The sequence below is a fragment of the Euphorbia lathyris genome, chromosome 4 (assembly GCF_963576675.1).
Source record: "Euphorbia lathyris chromosome 4, ddEupLath1.1, whole genome shotgun sequence".
Classification (NCBI taxonomy): Eukaryota; Viridiplantae; Streptophyta; class Magnoliopsida; order Malpighiales; family Euphorbiaceae; genus Euphorbia; species Euphorbia lathyris.
The window spans coordinates 78,928,499-78,946,781 of NC_088913.1; the positions used below are offsets into that span (position 1 = coordinate 78,928,499).

Here is an 18,283-nt window from a genome sequence, read left to right on the forward strand (position 1 = left end):
TTACGTTTCCAGGGGTTTTTGAATCGCCTTAATCAGACTCCGTATGAAGAAGTTACGCTGGAAACGACATATGTTGGTCATTTTAGCTTTAAACCAGAATTTGGTTTTTGTTTTGATTTTTCTCCTTATTTGAGGGACACTGTTACTGGTTTATATAATAAGTCAGTGATAAAGCCTCACCGTCTTATCTGATCTTATTTTAGGTCGGGTTTGACAACATGGGCGAGCAAAGGTCCCCTCCTTGACAGTTTAACAGGTATCCAATTTTTACAAACAATTGCATCCTCAATTAAATGGTTTAGGCGCTCAAGGCATAACACAAAAAGATAAGGAGAAAGCGGATCCCCCTGGCGGAGTCCTCTCGTTGAACGAAACCCTGGCAGACACTCCTCATTCCATAGTACATGTATGGACGAAGCTGCCACATAGTTTATAATAAGTCACCCAGTGAGCATTCAGGCCTACTAACTCCAGTGTCTCCTTAAGAAATTCCCAACCGATCCGATCATAGGCCTTTTCAAGATCCAGCTTCAGAACCATACATCCCTTTCTCCCTTTCTTACGTTGCAGTGTGTGAATTGCTTCCTGAACCAAAATGATATTGTCTGAAATACTTCTTCCTGGTATAAAAGCTACTTTGCGTTGGGCTAATTAAGCTGCACAAAAGGGCTTTAGACGATTCATAATGCACTTTGTGACTACTTTATAAAGCATATTACACTGACTAATTGGTCGAAATTGAGTAATATATTCCGGGTGCATGACTTTTGGAATGACAAAGATAAAAGTTTCACTCAACCCAGCATCAATAACCCCTGAATTCAAAGCCTGCACAACAAACTCACAAACCTGGTCTCCAAGCTGAGGCCATATTTTTTTGGTAAAAGAGCGCTTGATAACCATCAGGCCCAAGAGCTTTGAGTGGAGCCATGTCAAAAATCGCTCGATGGACCTCTTCAGGCACAAAAATCTTGTTTAGCTTAGATAAATTCTGATTCCCAATGTCAGGAAAATTCATATTGTATGGAGTGAAGCTCGAGGATTCGGGTCCTCTGAATACAACCCTTTAAAGTGATCAACTACAAGACTTTTAACCGCTTACACCTGCCAAACCCAAATACCATTTGCGTCCCTCAACCCTTCAATCTTATTTTTTCGTCTCCAGATCAGAGTAGAAAGATGGAAGAAAGAGGTATTTCGGTCCCCTGCATTAAGCCATGTAACTCGTGACTTTTGCAACCAAAGAGTCTCCTCCTGTAACAGAAGTCCATCCAAATACGCCTGCAATTTCTGCTCTAGTCAGAGTAACCCTCCAGTAGGTCTATCAGCCAATGCCTTTTGCACTCCCTCAATTCTGCCAATCACTCTCTTCTTTCTATGAGCCAAGTTCCTAAAGACTGTCTGGTTCCAACCCTTTACTTGGCGGGATAAAATCAGCCAACCCATCCCTTATTCCTGAGCTTTTTGACCAAACCTCATCAAAAAAAAGCTTGAAAATTACTATGTTGCAGCCATGACGCAATGAAATGAAATGGTCTATTCATGGGCTCAGTCTTCGGGTTCGCCAGACAAAGCATAATCGAGCAGTGGTCTGATCGGTTACGAGGTAGATGACGAATAAAAATATTAAATAAATGTTATTATATTAGTATAACTTTTATGAATATAGTTGGTATTATACTATGTTATAAGATTAAATATGAATAAAAATATAATTTGCACATGATTTTTTAATACCGGTTGGATTCCGGTTAAACCTCAAACCTTTGACCCTTTGTTTTTTCCGATTGTTTGAGCGGTCCGATTTTGACAACAATGGTAGTGACATTAAATATTTTAGATATAATTGATGTTTGGAAAGTCCAATATAATATAACAGTCAGATCAGCATTTTCAAATTTTTTATAACGATTAAAATTGATCTTGTTTAGAAATATTCGGATTAAATTTTTATAATTTCTTACATTATAAAAAACGTTAGGATCAAATTTGACCATTATTGTTTTTTCTTTTCAATTATCACATTCTCACTCAATAAAAATACAAGGTCATAGGTTCAAATACTCATTCTCTATTAAAAAAAAAAAAGCATAATACACATTTAGCTCCCCAAACTAAAGTTTCAAATTCAATTAGGAACCTAAACTATCAAAATCATCAATTAGGTCCTTGAACTAAGCAAAAATCATCAATTGAGTCCTCATTTTAAACAAAAATCATCAATTGAAACCTCAACGAAAATCATTCGGTTGAACAATTCCAAACCATCTTCCTCAAACCTATTTTGAACCAACACAGAGATTATTACAGTCTTTATTAAATAGTTACAGTTTCTAACTTTAAGATAGGATGAAGACTAAATTGATAATTTTTGCTTAGTTTAGGGAACTAATTGATGATTTTGATAGTTTAGGGTGCTAATTGATTTTGAAACTTTAGTTTAGGGACAAAAATGGGTGTAATGCCAAAAAAAAAACTATATTTACCAAATAAGTATATATATATCAAAATAATGATGAATTAGTTTTAGTCAATTATATTATCCTATTATTTGGAAACTTGATGAGTAAAAGTAGCTAAATTTGTATGATTCAAGAATGTAAAATGTAAAAGATTGAACTCTATTCCATATAATTAAAGGTTAAATGAAGTTACTCCAACCACGTGGTTTCTATCTAATTAGTAATTATAGCTTTAATTGTTGTTCTTCTGGGTAAAAATAGCTTCTTCTGTAGCTATATATTTTGATAATATTTACCCTCTTTTGGATCATAAATTCAATCATCATAAAGATCAATCAATTTCCAAATGGCTTCCACCACTACAACCGCTATCCTCCTCCTCTTCGCCACCGTGCTCCTATCCACCACCACTACTTTCGTCAATGTAAGCTTATTTTCTTGTATATCTAATGTGTCTAGACATATCTACTCCTAGCTACATTTCCTTCTTAATTAACAAAAATAAAGAATGAATTAAAGGTCAATTTGTCAGACAGATAGATTCGGTTTAGTCCAAACGGAAGTTTAATTATCAACTTAGCCTTGAAGTTGGCAATATTTGAAAAGTCAAATCAATTTCGATACTTAAATCACTGTCAGCTTTTGATTGCTTGGAGTGCAAGATAATATTTTTTGTCCATACCGAGATCAATGTTGTTTTGGTTTAGACGAACGTAATAGAAATAAAATGCATAGCCTTTCATTTACTAGGAGTGCAATCAGCACCTCCACCGATGAAGATGGAGTGGATATGACATGAACTACCCTTATAAGGGGGTGATCACCGACAATTGAGGTAAGAAATAGTAAAGGGCTATCCTCAACATTTCTAATATGAATCGATTTTGAACAAAAATAGTAATTGAAGTGCAAAAAGTAAACTCAGAGTAAACTATTTTTTGCTCCCACCCAGATCAAAACAATGTCGTTTTGGCCTGAAATGGCACAATAAAAATAAGATGCATAGTCTTTAATCTATTAGGAGTGCAATCGGTACCCCACAGATGAAAATGAAGGGTGGATATAGCATGAACTACGTACCTTTATAGGGTCTAGTTCTGGATGATTGAGGTTGCGTCAGCATTTCCATACCCTCTGTCTCTTCCTCTGCCTCTGTTTTAGGTCCAAGTTAGAGCCTTTTGTTCTATGTCTATAAATTTTTGAATTGTAAATGTTAAGGGCAAAATTCCATCGTTTCTTACATAAAAAGTATATCTTTATTTCGCCCTATTAGTGAATCTTGAATCCATCGATCCTTTTATGATTAGGGGTAAAGCCCCGAGTTATTTTAATCCATTGGATTAAGATCACTATTAAAGTTGTCTCATTTTACTTACTTTAAGATTTTATTGAGACATTACAACATTTTTCTTTATTTATTAATGTGTGTGTATGTGTTTGTAATTAAAAATAGGGGCAAGGAAAGAAATGGTGTGTGGCAAAAAAAGAAGCAACTAAAGAACAAATGCAATCAAGCTTAGACTTTGCTTGTGGAGCAGGCATAGATTGTGTGCCTATTCAAGCAAATGGAGCATGCTTCCATCCAGACAATGTTTGGGCTCATGCTTCTTATGCCATGAACTCCTATTATCAAAGCAAAGGCAAAGTTGACTCCCAGTGTGATTTCAAAGGAAGTGCCGAACTCGTCACTACTGATCCAAGTAATTATCTCCTTTTATCAGATATTAACATAAGATCTATGATTGGATTTTAACTATCAGCTTGAGCTGTTGGTTAAAACTTTTTCCATGACACCCTTTGTAATTACTATTAATTAGGATTAAACATCCACTAATTAATTGATTATTAGTTTGATGATAATTAACATTCCCCTTTTTACCTTTTTTTTTGTGCAGGCACTGGAAAATGCATATATCTTTCTGATTAAGCTACAAGTTCATGATGATTGATCAAGTCCGAATTGAGTTTTTTATTTGTTCATGTTTGAATAAGGATGTGTTTGTACGGTTCATGATATTTGGTGTACAATTTACAGTTTTTTGCATTTCTTGTAATAACAATTTTTGAAATTTTTGTGTAAGTATTTGAACTTAATTAAGTTTTTATAATGTTAATGACACAAAAACTGTTGTCTAATCACTCATATTAAACAGCAAATTCTAGAATGCAATATAGAGGAATAACTAAGGAGTTATGATTTTGGGTTTTAATTTAGGAAATTAGCATTAAATTTATAAAAAAAAATTAAAATGTTTATACTTTTCATGTTGGACACTTTTAATTTTATATTTAACACACCAAAACAAATAAATTTTATCATACAAGAGGCTAAAAAAAAATTTGCTTACCCTCCAACCACAGTACTAAAATTAGCCCCTCCGGTACAAAATCATGGTTTCTCCGCTCTCTGAACTTTTTAATTTTTGTTGATTAAGCCTGTCATTTTTCAATTTGACATATTGCACCCTCTTGATCAATTATAACTTTGGTGTCTTCTATACTTACTTTGTCAAAAACAAAATGAGCATAACTTTTACCTATAACTTTATACAGTAAGTCATTGGTAACCAAGAAAGTCATGTTTAAACGTAAAATTCAGTTAACAAAACGTTAACTACATTTAAAATTCGTATTTTTAACTGTTTGAAAACAATTTTTTATATGTCTGACATGGATATAGAGAAAGAAAAACTGTAAAAAAAAATTATTTCAATGGATATTTATAGGTAATTAATTTGGGTAAGTAAGTATGGTATTTATTGAAAAGAAGATGGAGAGTGCGTAGGTAACATTAAATTATCCGGCTCTCGTGGTCACTTACCATACCAACCAAAGCTCGAAAGTGGTAGGTAGCACTCATGGCTCTCCTTATTTATATTTATTCTTTTTTAGCACACCAGAAAAAGAAATTACAGACATGGCTGATGATCAGATGAAGAAGATGAAGATGAAGATGAAGATTCTGTGTCTTCATGGATTTAGAACGAGTGGTTCTTTTCTTCAGAAGCAAATTAGCAAGTGGGATTCTTCTATTTTTGCTCCATTTCACCTCGTATGTACCCTTTTTCAATTTCTTCTTTTCTTTTCTAATTAATTAATACCCTTAATTTCAGGGGTTAAGATGCAAAAATACGCCTAACATTTTGGGTAAGGAGCAAATAAAATAGTACAATTTTACTCGCCAAGAACAATTTTACTCCTAGCGTTGATAAATTGAGTAAATTTGAGAAATAATTCACATATGCATCATTTTATCAGTAATAAATCACAAACATATGTTGGGATATGAAAAAAATCAAAAATATATACTGTCTTTTTTGTACAAATTAGATAAAAAAAATTCAAAACATTCACCGAATTTATAAATTTAATCTCCAATTCTATTATTAAATTACAAAAAAATATGAAATTCTTTTTTAGAACGAATTGATATGCAATTGGTGCAAAATAAAGAACAAAAATGACTGTGTTTTATAATAGTATCTGAAATTGAGCTAAATTATCAATATAAGGAGTAAAATTGCTTTTCGCTACCAACGTTAGGAATAGAAATCATTGAAATTAATTGAGTATCAAAACAAATGCAGGATTTTCCCAATGGAATATTCCCAGCTGGAGGTAAATCTGAAATAGAGGGAATCTTTCCACCACCCTACTTTGAGTGGTTCCAGTACAATGAGGTAATTATAAATAATAATTCTTTTAAATTTTTCTAATTTATTATTATTAATAATTTCTAAATAAATGCAATTTATGGTTGGTACATAAATAATTAATTGCTTAAAATACCAGGAATTCACAGAATACACAAATCTGGAAGAATGTATCAATTATTTGTGTAATTATATCACCAAAGAAGGACCTTTTGATGGTTTGCTTGGATTCTCTCAGGTACGTATTTATTTACTTTAAAACCGACTAATCAGATAAATTATATATATAAAAAAGGTTAAAATGATAGAAAAAGTTGAAACGGATTCATGATTCCTGATTTTCGTTTCAGGGTGCAACTCTTGCGGCTCTATTAATTGGCTACCAAACTCAAGTAAGATACTAATAAATGTCGTGATTTTGCGTAAATAAATTTTTATAATTTAAAAATCTGCAAGCACGTGTCTAAATTTTTTTTTTCAAAGACAATTTTTCACTAAAATATATATTTATTTTTTTTTTGGAATGGAAACAGGGAAAAATATTGAAGGAACATCCAGCAATGAAATTATTTATATCAATATCAGGAGCAAAATTTAGAGATCCAAGCATATGTGAAATTGCATATAAGGACACCATTAAGGTCAAATCGGTGCATTTCATAGGAGCTAAGGACTGGTTGAAATTGCCCTCTGAAGATCTTGCCACTGCCTTTCATGACCCTCTAATTATAAGGCACCCTCAAGGCCATACTGTCCCAAGGCTTGGTTAGTTCATCTAATCTAATTACAATTTCTTTTTCTTCTTTTTTTCATACAAAATTTTTATAATTAATTTTAAATTATTTATTAGCGGCTTTAATACCCAAAAATCTCAAAGGATAATAATGATGATCATGATTTTATAGGAAGAATAATTAAAAAATATATTGACCATGTAAATGGTTGTTAGTTGTTAGCTGATTAACTTTTTGACTAGTTGATTGTATAAATTTGTTTGGTAAAATTTAGGCTGTTTTTGTAAAATGACAAATAAGGACATATTAAATCCTTTATTTGGGGTTAAATGGTAGTAATTATGGATAAAAATGTTCTTCAAAAGAGATTGAGCAATTAGCTCCTAAAACTAGTTTTTTTTGAACTAAATAAGCTCTTTCAAACATATTTTTACTAAACACCAATATTAGAGGTTTGAGTAGCCAAAATCTTTAAAGTGGCTCAAACTTCTAATTTTACTCAAAAAGCTCTGTAGTAAAAAGGGGTTATTATGTTATTATTATTATTATAGGATAATTTACTTGTGATTCTATAATTAAATTAGGTATAATTAATTTTTTAGTCCCTATATTTTGACAAAACACACTGTTTAGTCCCTGTATTTTCAAAAACACATGATAAAGTCTCTAACCTTTTTTTCGATGAACTATTTAGTCCCTAACCTTAAAGCACTGTTTGGCCCTTGACGTATCCAAAATTTGTGTATTTGGCTCCTGACCTATTATTTGGTCACATTAGGCCTCTGACCTATCCAATTAGATAAAATCTCACCCATATTGGATGGAAAGTTAACTGTGTTGGAATCCGTTAATGACGTGGCAACAGTCACTAATGAGAAAATGACACGTGGCACCCAACAAAAATCTAATTTTCACTTAGATCAAATAATAAGGCACAAAAAAAAAAAAAAATAATAATAATTACTAACTCAGCTCCTCCTCAAAAGAAAAACGCAGCTCCTCCTTCTACGGTCGTCGCCCTTCTCCGTCAGCTTCCTTCTTCTCGACCTCTATCTTCTTCCACAGATTCGGGCGTTCTCCTTCCCTTCGGTGACGGTGACGAGGAGATAGTTGAAGGAATCGTATGCGGAAGATGAATGGAGTTGAAGAAGTCGAAGTAAATTTTCCAGTTTTTAGATTTTTAATGTGTTAGTAATTTATTTAAAAAAAAATATGTTAGTAGATTTACTGTTTCCTTGTTGTTTGATCTAAGTGAAAATTAGATTTTTGTTAGGTGTCATGTGTCATTTTTTCATTGGTGACGGTTGCCACGTCATTAACGGATTCCAACACAGTTAACTCTCCATCTAATATGGGTGAGATTTTATCTAATTGGATAGGTCAGGGGCCTAATGTGACCAAATTATAAGTCAGGAGCCAAATAAACAAATTTTGGATACGTCAAGGGCCAAAAAATGCTTTACGCCAAAGATAAATGAGTCTTTGGCTTTGTTCTTTTTTACTGCACTGAACTGAACCAAATGCTACTGTATTTACCTATTTGATGTTATAAATAGATGAGGAAGCAACTCGACAACTCAAATCTTGGGTGGAAGAAATTGACCAATTTAACAACAGAATTGTGGATGCTAAATTGGATAATGGAGAATCTAAATTGGATGAGAAGAAAGTCAAAGAAAGTCCTAATGAAGTCATTCAAGAGCAGCCTGGTTTCTAATTTAAAGGGAAAAATGTGTAATTTTACAATTAATGAGGTGTTTTCTGTGTTTTATCAATAAATTAATTTCAATTAATAATATTATCAAAAACTCATAATTGATTTTATTTTTGTCAAACTAAACGTTTAATGGAATACTTTAAATTATATAATTGTTTTTAGTATAGAATAAAAACCGAAAACATCTTTCACTATAGTGAAAACTGAATCTAAAATCATCATCCCTCTCTTATCACATTTTTACCATCGTCATCGCCTTCAATATCACTTACATTCGGCACCAGCAGCACCTCTTTATGTTCTTCCTAAATTGACATCTTAATTCTAATTCATTGTGAAGTCTATGGCAATGGAAGAATCTTCAACATCAACTACAAGTACGTACAAGTCACAAGTCGGCTTATAAGGTTCTTTAAGTACAAAAAATCATAAAGAGTGACTCTTAGCTAACGTATCATAGATGAAATTTTTCATTCATCCACACACATTGATACTCTCATATATTATATCTAAAGGATGTGTTCATTTCGTAACACGTACAATATGATTAGTAATCTTTGATAAATTTAGAATCAGTTTTGTAGTAATTATGATTGTCATTTAACTAGTCCTAATTTAAACTCAACTTGTTGTATATTTTGGGGTTGAGAGTATTTTCCTTGTAAGCTCAAATAATAAGGAACATTATTGCTACTACTAGTCAAAAAAATATATATATAAAGGTTGCTTTTTCATTTTATTTTATCTTTTTATATAATTTGTTTTCGGTTCGAAACTTATCAAGTACTTTTTAGATAAATCACTTTCCAATTAAACTTTTTGTGTACATTAAAATAATTTGTTTGTTTTATTATATATGCATCATACCGAGGATCTCAAATATCATTAGTTAAATCATGAATATATCAAGTGTTACTTAGAGTTAATACATTCTTACCTTTTTAAGGAGGAAGAAGGAAGTTCCTTCTTCCTCCTCTCAACGGGTTAGGTTTGTTGTAATTTTTTATTGTATTTCTTTTCGGTAAGTGTATATATTTTATTGAATTTCATTATCCGTTTGAATTGTATCTGTTCTCCATTATTCTACTATTTATACCTTTTTCGGATTTAGCAAGAACGAAAACGATTTATTTTATACGTGGATCAATATATCTACGTGGTTGCAACAAACGAAAGGACTCAGATCCGAATGTTCGGAATGGTCTAAATGATGAAGATTCGATTGCAGTTGCTTTTCTGCGGATTTGGATTTCGATGAAGTATATGTTTTATTGTTTTTTTGTGAATTTTGTACCTTTTATGGCTTTTTATGCTCTTTGTAGTCATTTTCGTCCCATTGTGGATTTTGTAAGGTTTTGTACCTTTCCCGTTTCTTGTTGTACTTGTTCTTTTCGTATTTAATGAAGATATATGCATTCGCATAAAAAAAAACAAGTTAAATTATTTTTTTTATAGTTTTAAAATGTTCTATTTACTTGAAACTTCATTGATAAAAAAAATTAAAACAAAAAAAAAAATCAAACATAAACCATATATAGGAAATTATATTAAAAATCGAGTTTGAATTTTATTTTACATTTAACTAACACCTATATTTGTATTTTATCATCCCATGTTTTTTATTTAAAATATATCAAAATTTTATATATTTATTTTTATTATCACAATATATTGGTATGAAAGAGAAAAGTCTTATAAACAAATATAATTTTTGAGAAATTTATATAAATTCAGATTTAAAAATTTATTTACAATTATATCAAACAATAATTTAAATAATGTCAAACTAAGAAAAATATTATTTTTAATATATTTTAAGAACTAGGTTTTATAAATTATGAATCTATGATATATTTTTTAAGATTTAGAATTGATAAATTATGGTCTAGAATTAATAAATTAGAACATAAAAATCATACTTGTAATATATAAAAAAAATAGTGACATATTGAGAGTTAAATTTTATAATAAGATTTAATTATAAATTATAATTAAATATTATTTTCATATAAAAAGTATGTATTTTTTTATAAAATCTCACAGAACTTTTTATATGAATATCATAATTGATTATAAAATTATAGTTAAATCATATCACTAAAATCAAGGGTAAATTTCATCAATGGTATACAACTTTTGCCTCATTTCACATTTTGGTGTACAATCTTTAATTTGTCTCACTAATATATACGAACTTATAGGTGACCTCCTACTTTGGTGTACAGCAGGTAATAATGACCGGTCAACTCTTGGTCAATGCGCCACCTCAGCATTTTCATCTACCCATTTAAAAAAGTGGACCCCACTTTTTATACAATTGCTAAAATACCCTTCCCCTCATACAATTACTAAAACACCCTCATCCCCTTCTTTACAACCCTTCTCTCTATCTTCCTCATCTCTCTCTCTAAACCCATTCTCTCTCTAACTCCTCCCTCTAAAAAAAAACCTTTCAATTTTTCTCCTTTCAAAAATAATAATGAATTCGTACCCAACAGAAAGGGCAAAAGAAAAAACTCAATAATACTCAAAAGTAGCATCTCCTGTAGTTAAATCAAACTTTTGAGTCGTTGCTTGAACATAATCTATGGCAAACTTGAAAAGTCCACTTCCTCTTTCGCTGGAATTTCTCTGACCTTTGAAAACACTATTTTCCGACCAAGAACAGTAAGAATGCGACCATTATATTTACCTTTAGAAAAGGCAAAATTCATAGCCATTAACAAGCCAATCTCATCCTGTGATACCTGTGTGTAAAATCCTTAAGCCTTTCCGACCAATTTTGAGCTCATTTCCGGCCCTAGATTCAACGGATTGTCGATCATCCTCACCATACCAAAGGCTGTTTTTGATGTGTTCGACGGTGGAACCACCATGACGACGCTGAGATTAGCGCCCGTTACGATGTCATGCTAGTATAATTTGAAATGGCTTAGCTTTTTTTTTTTAGACCCAAGAGTTTCATGTCCATGGTTCTAACAAAGTTATGGTTTTTTCCGGTGAAGGGGAAGAGGAGGCTGAGAGAGTGAAGAACTGGGCATGAAGAAAGGGGATTAATTTAGCCTTCGAGAATATCATACACAACTCTCTCTCTCTAACATTTCCCATTTTATATAACACTTAATAGAGAGGACACCATTCTCCTGGGAACTTTTTTTTTTTTTATCAGAATTTGATTTTAATACTAAGTAATTCTATGAGATTGGAATTTAGTAACTCTAAATGAATTTGGTATTGTTTTTGAAAGGAGGAAGATTAAACGTTTTTTCAGAGAGAATGGGAAGACAGAGAGAGAGGGGTTGCCAGGTAGGGGACAAGGGTTTTTTAGTAATTGTATAAGGGAGAAGGGTATTTTAGTAATTATAGAAAAGTGGGTTCCACTTTTTTAAATGGGTATATGAAAAATGCTGAGGTGTCGCGTTGACTAAAGAGTTGACCGGTTATTTTTACCTGCTATACACCAAATTGGGAAGTCACCTATAAGTTCGTACATATTAGTGAGACAAATTGAAGGTTGTAGACCAAAGTGTGAAATTGGGCAAATGTTGTACACCATAGATGAAATTTACCCCTAAAATCAATTCAAATTATTCCTTCATATAATTATGGAAAATTTACATGGAAGTTCACTTTTAAAAACTTAGCGAATAATTATATCAATTAATAATTTGAATTATGTCAAACTAATAAAATCCTTATTTTTAATATATTTTAAGGATTGAGTATAAATTAGGGGTTTATGATATATTTTTTAGGGTTTACAATTTTTGAATCGAGGTATATAATTTTTAAATTAGAATATAAAAGTATATTTTATTTGTTATATATAAAAAATAGTGAAATGTTGAGAGTTATATTTACTGATATGATTTCATTGTAATATGATTTAATTGTAATTTTGTAACGTGTAAAAAACCCTATAATTAAGTTTTTAAAAGTAAATTTCCCAAATTTGACTTATCAAATCTAATTTAGCCTAAGCCCAATTCTCGGCCCATTAAGACACCAAGGCCGAAGAGAGTTTTCTGGAACTATTATCAACTACAGTTGATCTGGTCATACATTCATATCGCTAACGACCCAGAGACCTTTGCGCGTGTCCGTACAACAACAAAAACACAAATTACAATGTCTACATTTTCCGAGTTTGACGACTCAGTTCCTCAAACCGAGTCAACTCCTCCTCCTTTCGAGGACGACAACAACGGTGAATATACTGGCTACAATCCGCAAGAATTCGAATCGTTCACAGGAGCCGAGGATGTTTATGAATCACACCCAACAGCTTACAGCGCCGATGAACAGTTCGAAGCGGAGGAAAATGGGAGTGGATTCGCCGGAGATTTTGGTGGATCGGACGGTCCGACTCTGCCTCCTCCTTCGGAGATGGCTGAGGAGGGACTTGCTCTCAGAGAATGGAGAAAGTAAGATTTGTTGCTATCGCTGTGTTTGGTTCCAGAGAATTCTTTTTGTTTTTTTTGACCAAATTAATTGAAAGCATAGAAAACTCAAATTGTTTGTCGTTTCCATGAGAATTGATCGTGCTTAGTAATCTTAATGAATGTAATCATCGAGAATTGTTTGAATTGAGGAAAACTTGATTATTTCATCATACAAAGGCTTTGACATGCCTTATTTAAAGCCGGGTGATTATGAATCACATAGTTGTTATGGCTTTAGTTTTCTTTGGTTATAAAGGTACGGTTTTGATGTATTATATGGCCGTTCTGGTGCCCAGGGAAAATGCAATAGTATTGGAAGAGAAGGAGAAGAGGGAAAAAGAGTTACTGAGCCAAATAATCCAGGAAGCTGAGGAATTTAAGGTTGAGTTCTACAAAAAGAGGGAAATCGGCTGTGAGAATAATAAAACCACTAACAGGGAAAAGGAGAAGGTAAGAGAGAATATGAAATTCTTGAAGTTGATGTTGTTGATGCTATTATCTTGCTTAATTACTTATCTCATATCCTGCATTCTTCACAATTTTCTGCTTCGGTCTATATATTGTTCTTCTTGTCATATAGACTTGTTATATTCCATTATCAGAAGTAAATTGTTCCCTTTTTACCATTATGTGTGGTGTGATAATAGGAAAAAGAGGAGTTCAAATTGCATGAGTGTAAGAGTGTGTTATATTGTATCTAGGGCATGTTTTCTTAACTCCTTCCCGGATAGAATGATGACATTAACTCAGAAGTTGATGGGTATTTGGCTTGGTAAACTGCCATTTGTGTTGTACTCCTTCCAGTCTCAAATAGATGTTGTTTTAGAATTATTAATGTGTTCTGTTTTATATTATCAATACACTTTTGACAAATTTTTCTCAAAGTTATCCTTATTTATGGTTAGAGGGAGGATTAGTATTAATGCAAATAATTCTAATTATGCATAATATTTAAGAATGAGAATTTTTTGTGCAGAAAGTAGAGTTTTAGGGGAGAATTATTGAGGGTAAATTAGTCATTTTTATAATCTAATCAATATTTAATTGGTGTTTTGGTGAAAAACGTTAAACAGATAGAGTATTTGCCAATGTTCTTTCAGAAGAATCGGCAAATTTTGAAAAACAGATCATAGTTGTTGAGTACTGTTCCAATATCAGTCATGACCTCATGTAAGAGCTCAATTACTCTAGATCAAGATTAGCTGGCTTTGTGCCTTGGGGTTCTAGAGCAAAACTCAATGAGTTAGGATGTTAGATGTGAATTTTAGGGGGTATCTACCCTGATTTTGTATGAAGTTCAACTGAGCAGCCTCCTACAACAGAATTGGAGTCTTGGATTTATAATGAGAAAATTCCTCCAATTTAGGTTCCTGGAAATAGTAAGCATCAATATTTAAGTTCTAGAAATTGTTTTTTTATATAGTTCAACCATTATATTGATTGATTGTAGTTAATCCTTTAATTTATTTCTATTTTAATCATAATATTCATCTTTAGTAGTGTTGTTAAAGGCGCGCCTCAGGCGCGCCTCGGCTAAGGCTCCAGCCTTAGCGCCTCTGGAGCCCAAAGGCGGGCGCGGTCAGTAAGGCGCGCGCCTTAGTGCGCCTTGGTGCGCCTTAAGCCAGGCGCAAGGCGCGCGCCTTGGCGCGCCTCAGCTACCTTAGGGTATTTTAGGGTGGAGGGTACTTAGGGTTTTGAGGGTATTTTAAGGTTAAGGTATTTTAGGGTCTTTTAAGTTCAGAAAATAAAAGAAAAGCATGGATAGACAAATATCGACAGTTTTTACTTCACATATCGCAACAGTTAACTCATGCCTTAGTAGTTAACTAGAACTTAACTCATGCATTTTATGGTTTTATTGTTGTTATTTGACTATTTGTGATTATTTGTGACTAGTATTATGAATTTATGATATTTTTTTTGTGTGCGCCTCGGGTCGCTCGGGCGCGCGCCTTAAGTTGCGCCTTGCGCCAAGGCTCCAGGACCCCCCTTGCGCCTTAGTGCGCCTTGCGCCTTTAATAACTATGATCTTTAGTATTAATTGTGTGGAACGTAGAACAATGAGTGAATTACAATAAAAAGGATCCAAGTTTTTGTGCACCACTATTTTGGTGTTCTATTGAAGTATAACTTTTAGTAGACTATATTATATATCATGCAAGGTTTCACAAATTATGATATTAGCGGCAAATTTCTTTGTATAGGAACTTAGTGATTGTTAATCTGAAGTCTCTTCATCCTGGTTGTGTATGATTAACTAATTGATCAGACTTTCTATGACAGAATGAGTTTTGGAATAGCTAGAAGAATCAAAACGTAGTTTCAACCATATTAAGCTAAATGTTATAACGCATTCCATTTGTATACATGATCTTTAACATAAGGGATAAGGTGCAAAAATGCCCCTAAAGTTGCCAGTCAGGAGCAATATTACCACTAACGTTAAAAATGGTACAATTAAGGGCCTAACGTTGATAATGTAGTCCAATTTTAGACTTAACTAACAAAAGAATTTCTCAGTTAAGTATTCTGTTATCTCCTGACTAGGTATATGCTATGTCATTAGCTTTGTTGGCCAAAAAAATAAATAAATAAAATTCGATAATCTCATTCTGCTGGAAACGAAGAGACAGTAAATCTAATTTTGCATGTCTTAAGCCATCACAAAAGTAAGAAAGTAATTCAATGGAAAATAGGTAAGGATACCCAAATATCATCTGTGATCTCTACTCATATCTCAAGCAGCTTCAAAGTTCAATCTACAACATAAAGAATCTCTAACTTTAAAACAAAAACTAGAATCAGAGAACAGCAAGAACTTTCAAAACTATTATTTCAGTCTTGTACCTTTGCTATCGTAGTCGACTTTCTCTGGTGAGTGTGCTGCCAAAATCAATTTCAAACTTTGGAAATCCGGCCTCGAAGTGAAATCGACAATTTTGGGGTTCACAATATAAGTGAAATCGAAGCAAAACTGAGGAGATTTGTGTTAGGGATCTCATTTTACTGAAGTTGCAGATGGACATGAGAAGTTAAGGATTAGGGATTAAAGATGAGATTTGAGGATTCTTGACTTAATTGTTTTCTTGTTTTTATGATGGGGAATCCGATTTAGTGCATATTTTTGTTTCCAGCAGAATATTTTTTATATTTTTTGCCGACAAAGGTAATTACATAACATACACCTAGGTAGGATATAACGGAGTATTTAACTGAGAAAATTTTCTGTTAGTAAAGTCTAAAACTGGACTACCTTGTCAACGTTGGGTAATATTGCTCCTGACTGACAACATTAGAGGCATTTTTGCACCTTATCCCTAGTATCAATAATGCCTGAAGAAAGTAAGCAATACTCTATTTCATTGAATTAAAGTCCATGCTAGCTTCAAATCCGTAGCATTTATTTGCAAGATCTGATAAATCTTTAGATATAAGTAACATGATGTCTTAATGTGTTGCTTTTTTTTTTATTCCTTCAGTGCACCAAAAGAGATATTTATTTGAATATGTTTCAATAAGAAGTCTTCTCACAGGTCCTCTCAAGCTTGTTTGTTAATGATATTTGAAACCGATGTAGATATTTTGTATATGATTAATAGTAATGAAGTATCAGTTATATAGCTGAAAGCTGTGCAGAACTCCTGACTATCCTGTCTTTGACCCTCCAATTGTTTTTTCCTTGTGCACCATTTGCTGTCATCAATTAGTTGGTCCGTATACTTTAATTACATAATTTTCAGACGAGAGTACAATTGAGAATAATCTAGGGAGCCAGATTCATGTAGAAATCATTTTGAGCAACCTTTTAGAAAGGGAAAAACATTATGCATTTGTGCAAAAAGCTTTAGGAACCAGTTTATTTTCTCATTTAGACATGGTTCATTCTATTCACCGAAGAGGTCAATCCTCAAATCTTTGTGCCACGTCTCTTGCATTCATAAACTTAATCGTGTAATTTGTTGAGCTGAGCAGGCCTCAAATTTAGAATAATGTGCACTACTTGGTAGTTGATCGTTGTGCACATAATTCCGAGCAACTTTTCTGTAAACAGAAAAGGACTTTTCGTCTTCGCAAAAAGCTTTAGGCATCATGGTTTACATTTCTACAAAATATGCACCATTCATGCAGCATTATCCAATTCCCTACAGTCAAAGGCACACAAGACGCTTGTGTAGGTGCAAATGTGAGATGCAGATTACCTCAAGTGCCTTTCGACTTAGGGTAGCTTTAAGAAGGCAATGACTTTTTGTGCCTAGGGCGTTGCCTTTTTCATAAGGCGATAGGTACAAAAGGCTACAAATCATTGTGGATGCATCTTTTTCCTGATTTAAGTTATATTGGGAAATCTAATTAATTCAGGAAGTCTGGTGGATTTAATAATTTGAGTTATATTTATGACACGGATGAAATGAGTAACGCTCTTTTAACCGAATTAGACCTCTGTATGCTTTTTCCCAATCTTAAACGGACAGTTTTGCTTCTGACCATATGATATATACATAGATTGATTATGCATGTCTTATTCCTGTGGCTCATTTCTTCTGCTGCATTAGGTGGTGATTGCGAACCAGGAAAATTTTCACACTGAAGCTGATAAGCATTACTGGAAGGCCATAGCAGAGCTTATTCCTAATGAAGTTCCAACCATAGAGAAGAAAAGAGGAAAGAAGGATCAGGATAAGAAGCCTGGCATTGTTGTCGTTCAAGGTCCAAAACCCGGAAAACCAACCGAACTTTCAAGGATGCGGCAGATACTTATCAAATTGAAGCACAACACTCCTCCTCACCTGAAGCATTCTCCGCCACCACCCGTAACCCCTAAAAAGGATGCTAAAACCGGTGATGAAGCTGCAGCTGCTGCGAAAACTGCCACTGTGGTAACCACGCCTGAGCCGGTAGCTGTTGCTTGATTGTTTTTCTATTGCGTTCTTATTTTACTATTATCGGAAGACATGATGTATGAGCTTTCTTGGACATTTGTGTAGTGTTAGCCTGTTTATCGGAAGAATGTTTATGTTAGAATTTACTGATCTTTATGCTTAAATTCTTGCTTTTCTAGCCTGCAACAAATATATGGTTATATTAGTTAGATGATTAAGGAAATGAGGGCTGAATTGCACGTTGGTTATTGAAGTTTGAAGCTTGCAAAGGTTATCGAAGATATTATTTCAATAAAAAAAATCACTTGATAGTGATAGTGACGATCACATGGGAAGACAGACTTTTTTATGGGATGATATTTACATCGATGTAATTTTTTTTTTGTTGTCACGTG

At 33.0% G+C, this 18,283-nt stretch overlaps 2 protein-coding genes, 1 long non-coding RNA gene and 1 pseudogene across 3 annotated transcripts; 3 read left to right on the forward strand and 1 right to left on the reverse strand.

The window, feature by feature from the left end:
• Nucleotides 1-2,780: 2,780 nt before the first annotated feature.
• LOC136226071 (uncharacterized) lies at nt 2,781-4,496 on the forward strand. The gene is made up of 3 exons (XR_010687564.1): nt 2,781-2,886; nt 3,916-4,162; nt 4,358-4,496. It is a non-coding gene; the product is annotated as an uncharacterized lncRNA (long non-coding RNA).
• Nucleotides 4,497-5,367: 871 nt separating this feature from the next.
• Nucleotides 5,368-9,187, forward strand: LOC136225841 (uncharacterized). Its single transcript, XM_066013963.1, has 6 exons — nt 5,368-5,514; nt 6,050-6,142; nt 6,255-6,353; nt 6,466-6,507; nt 6,649-6,880; nt 8,406-9,187. The coding sequence occupies exons 1-6, from the start codon at nt 5,380-5,382 to the stop codon at nt 8,564-8,566; spliced, it is 762 nt and encodes a 253-aa protein (XP_065870035.1). The 5' UTR covers nt 5,368-5,379; the 3' UTR covers nt 8,567-9,187.
• A 1,896-nt stretch (nt 9,188-11,083) lies between these two features.
• Nucleotides 11,084-12,059, reverse strand: LOC136227260 (dirigent protein 19-like; annotated as a pseudogene).
• Nucleotides 12,060-12,622: 563 nt separating this feature from the next.
• LOC136226263 (clathrin light chain 2-like) lies at nt 12,623-18,052 on the forward strand. The gene is made up of 3 exons (XM_066014643.1): nt 12,623-12,990; nt 13,305-13,458; nt 17,562-18,052. Exons 1-3 carry the CDS (start codon nt 12,695-12,697, stop codon nt 17,916-17,918), a joined length of 807 nt encoding a protein of 268 aa, XP_065870715.1. The 5' UTR covers nt 12,623-12,694; the 3' UTR covers nt 17,919-18,052.
• The last annotated feature ends 231 nt before the right edge of the window (nt 18,053-18,283 follow it).

Coding starts and splice junctions, on each gene's coding strand:
- LOC136225841 (XM_066013963.1), top strand. CDS start 5,380: ATGGCTGATGATCAGATGAAGAAGATGAAGATGAAGATGAAGATTCTG. Junction 5,515..6,049: donor TTTTTGCTCCATTTCACCTC/GTATGTACCCTT, acceptor AAACAAATGCAG/GATTTTCCCAATGGAATATT. Junction 6,143..6,254: donor AGTGGTTCCAGTACAATGAG/GTAATTATAAAT, acceptor TTAAAATACCAG/GAATTCACAGAATACACAAA.
- LOC136226263 (XM_066014643.1), top strand. CDS start 12,695: ATGTCTACATTTTCCGAGTTTGACGACTCAGTTCCTCAAACCGAGTCA. Junction 12,991..13,304: donor GCTCTCAGAGAATGGAGAAA/GTAAGATTTGTT, acceptor TCTGGTGCCCAG/GGAAAATGCAATAGTATTGG. Junction 13,459..17,561: donor CTAACAGGGAAAAGGAGAAG/GTAAGAGAGAAT, acceptor CTGCTGCATTAG/GTGGTGATTGCGAACCAGGA.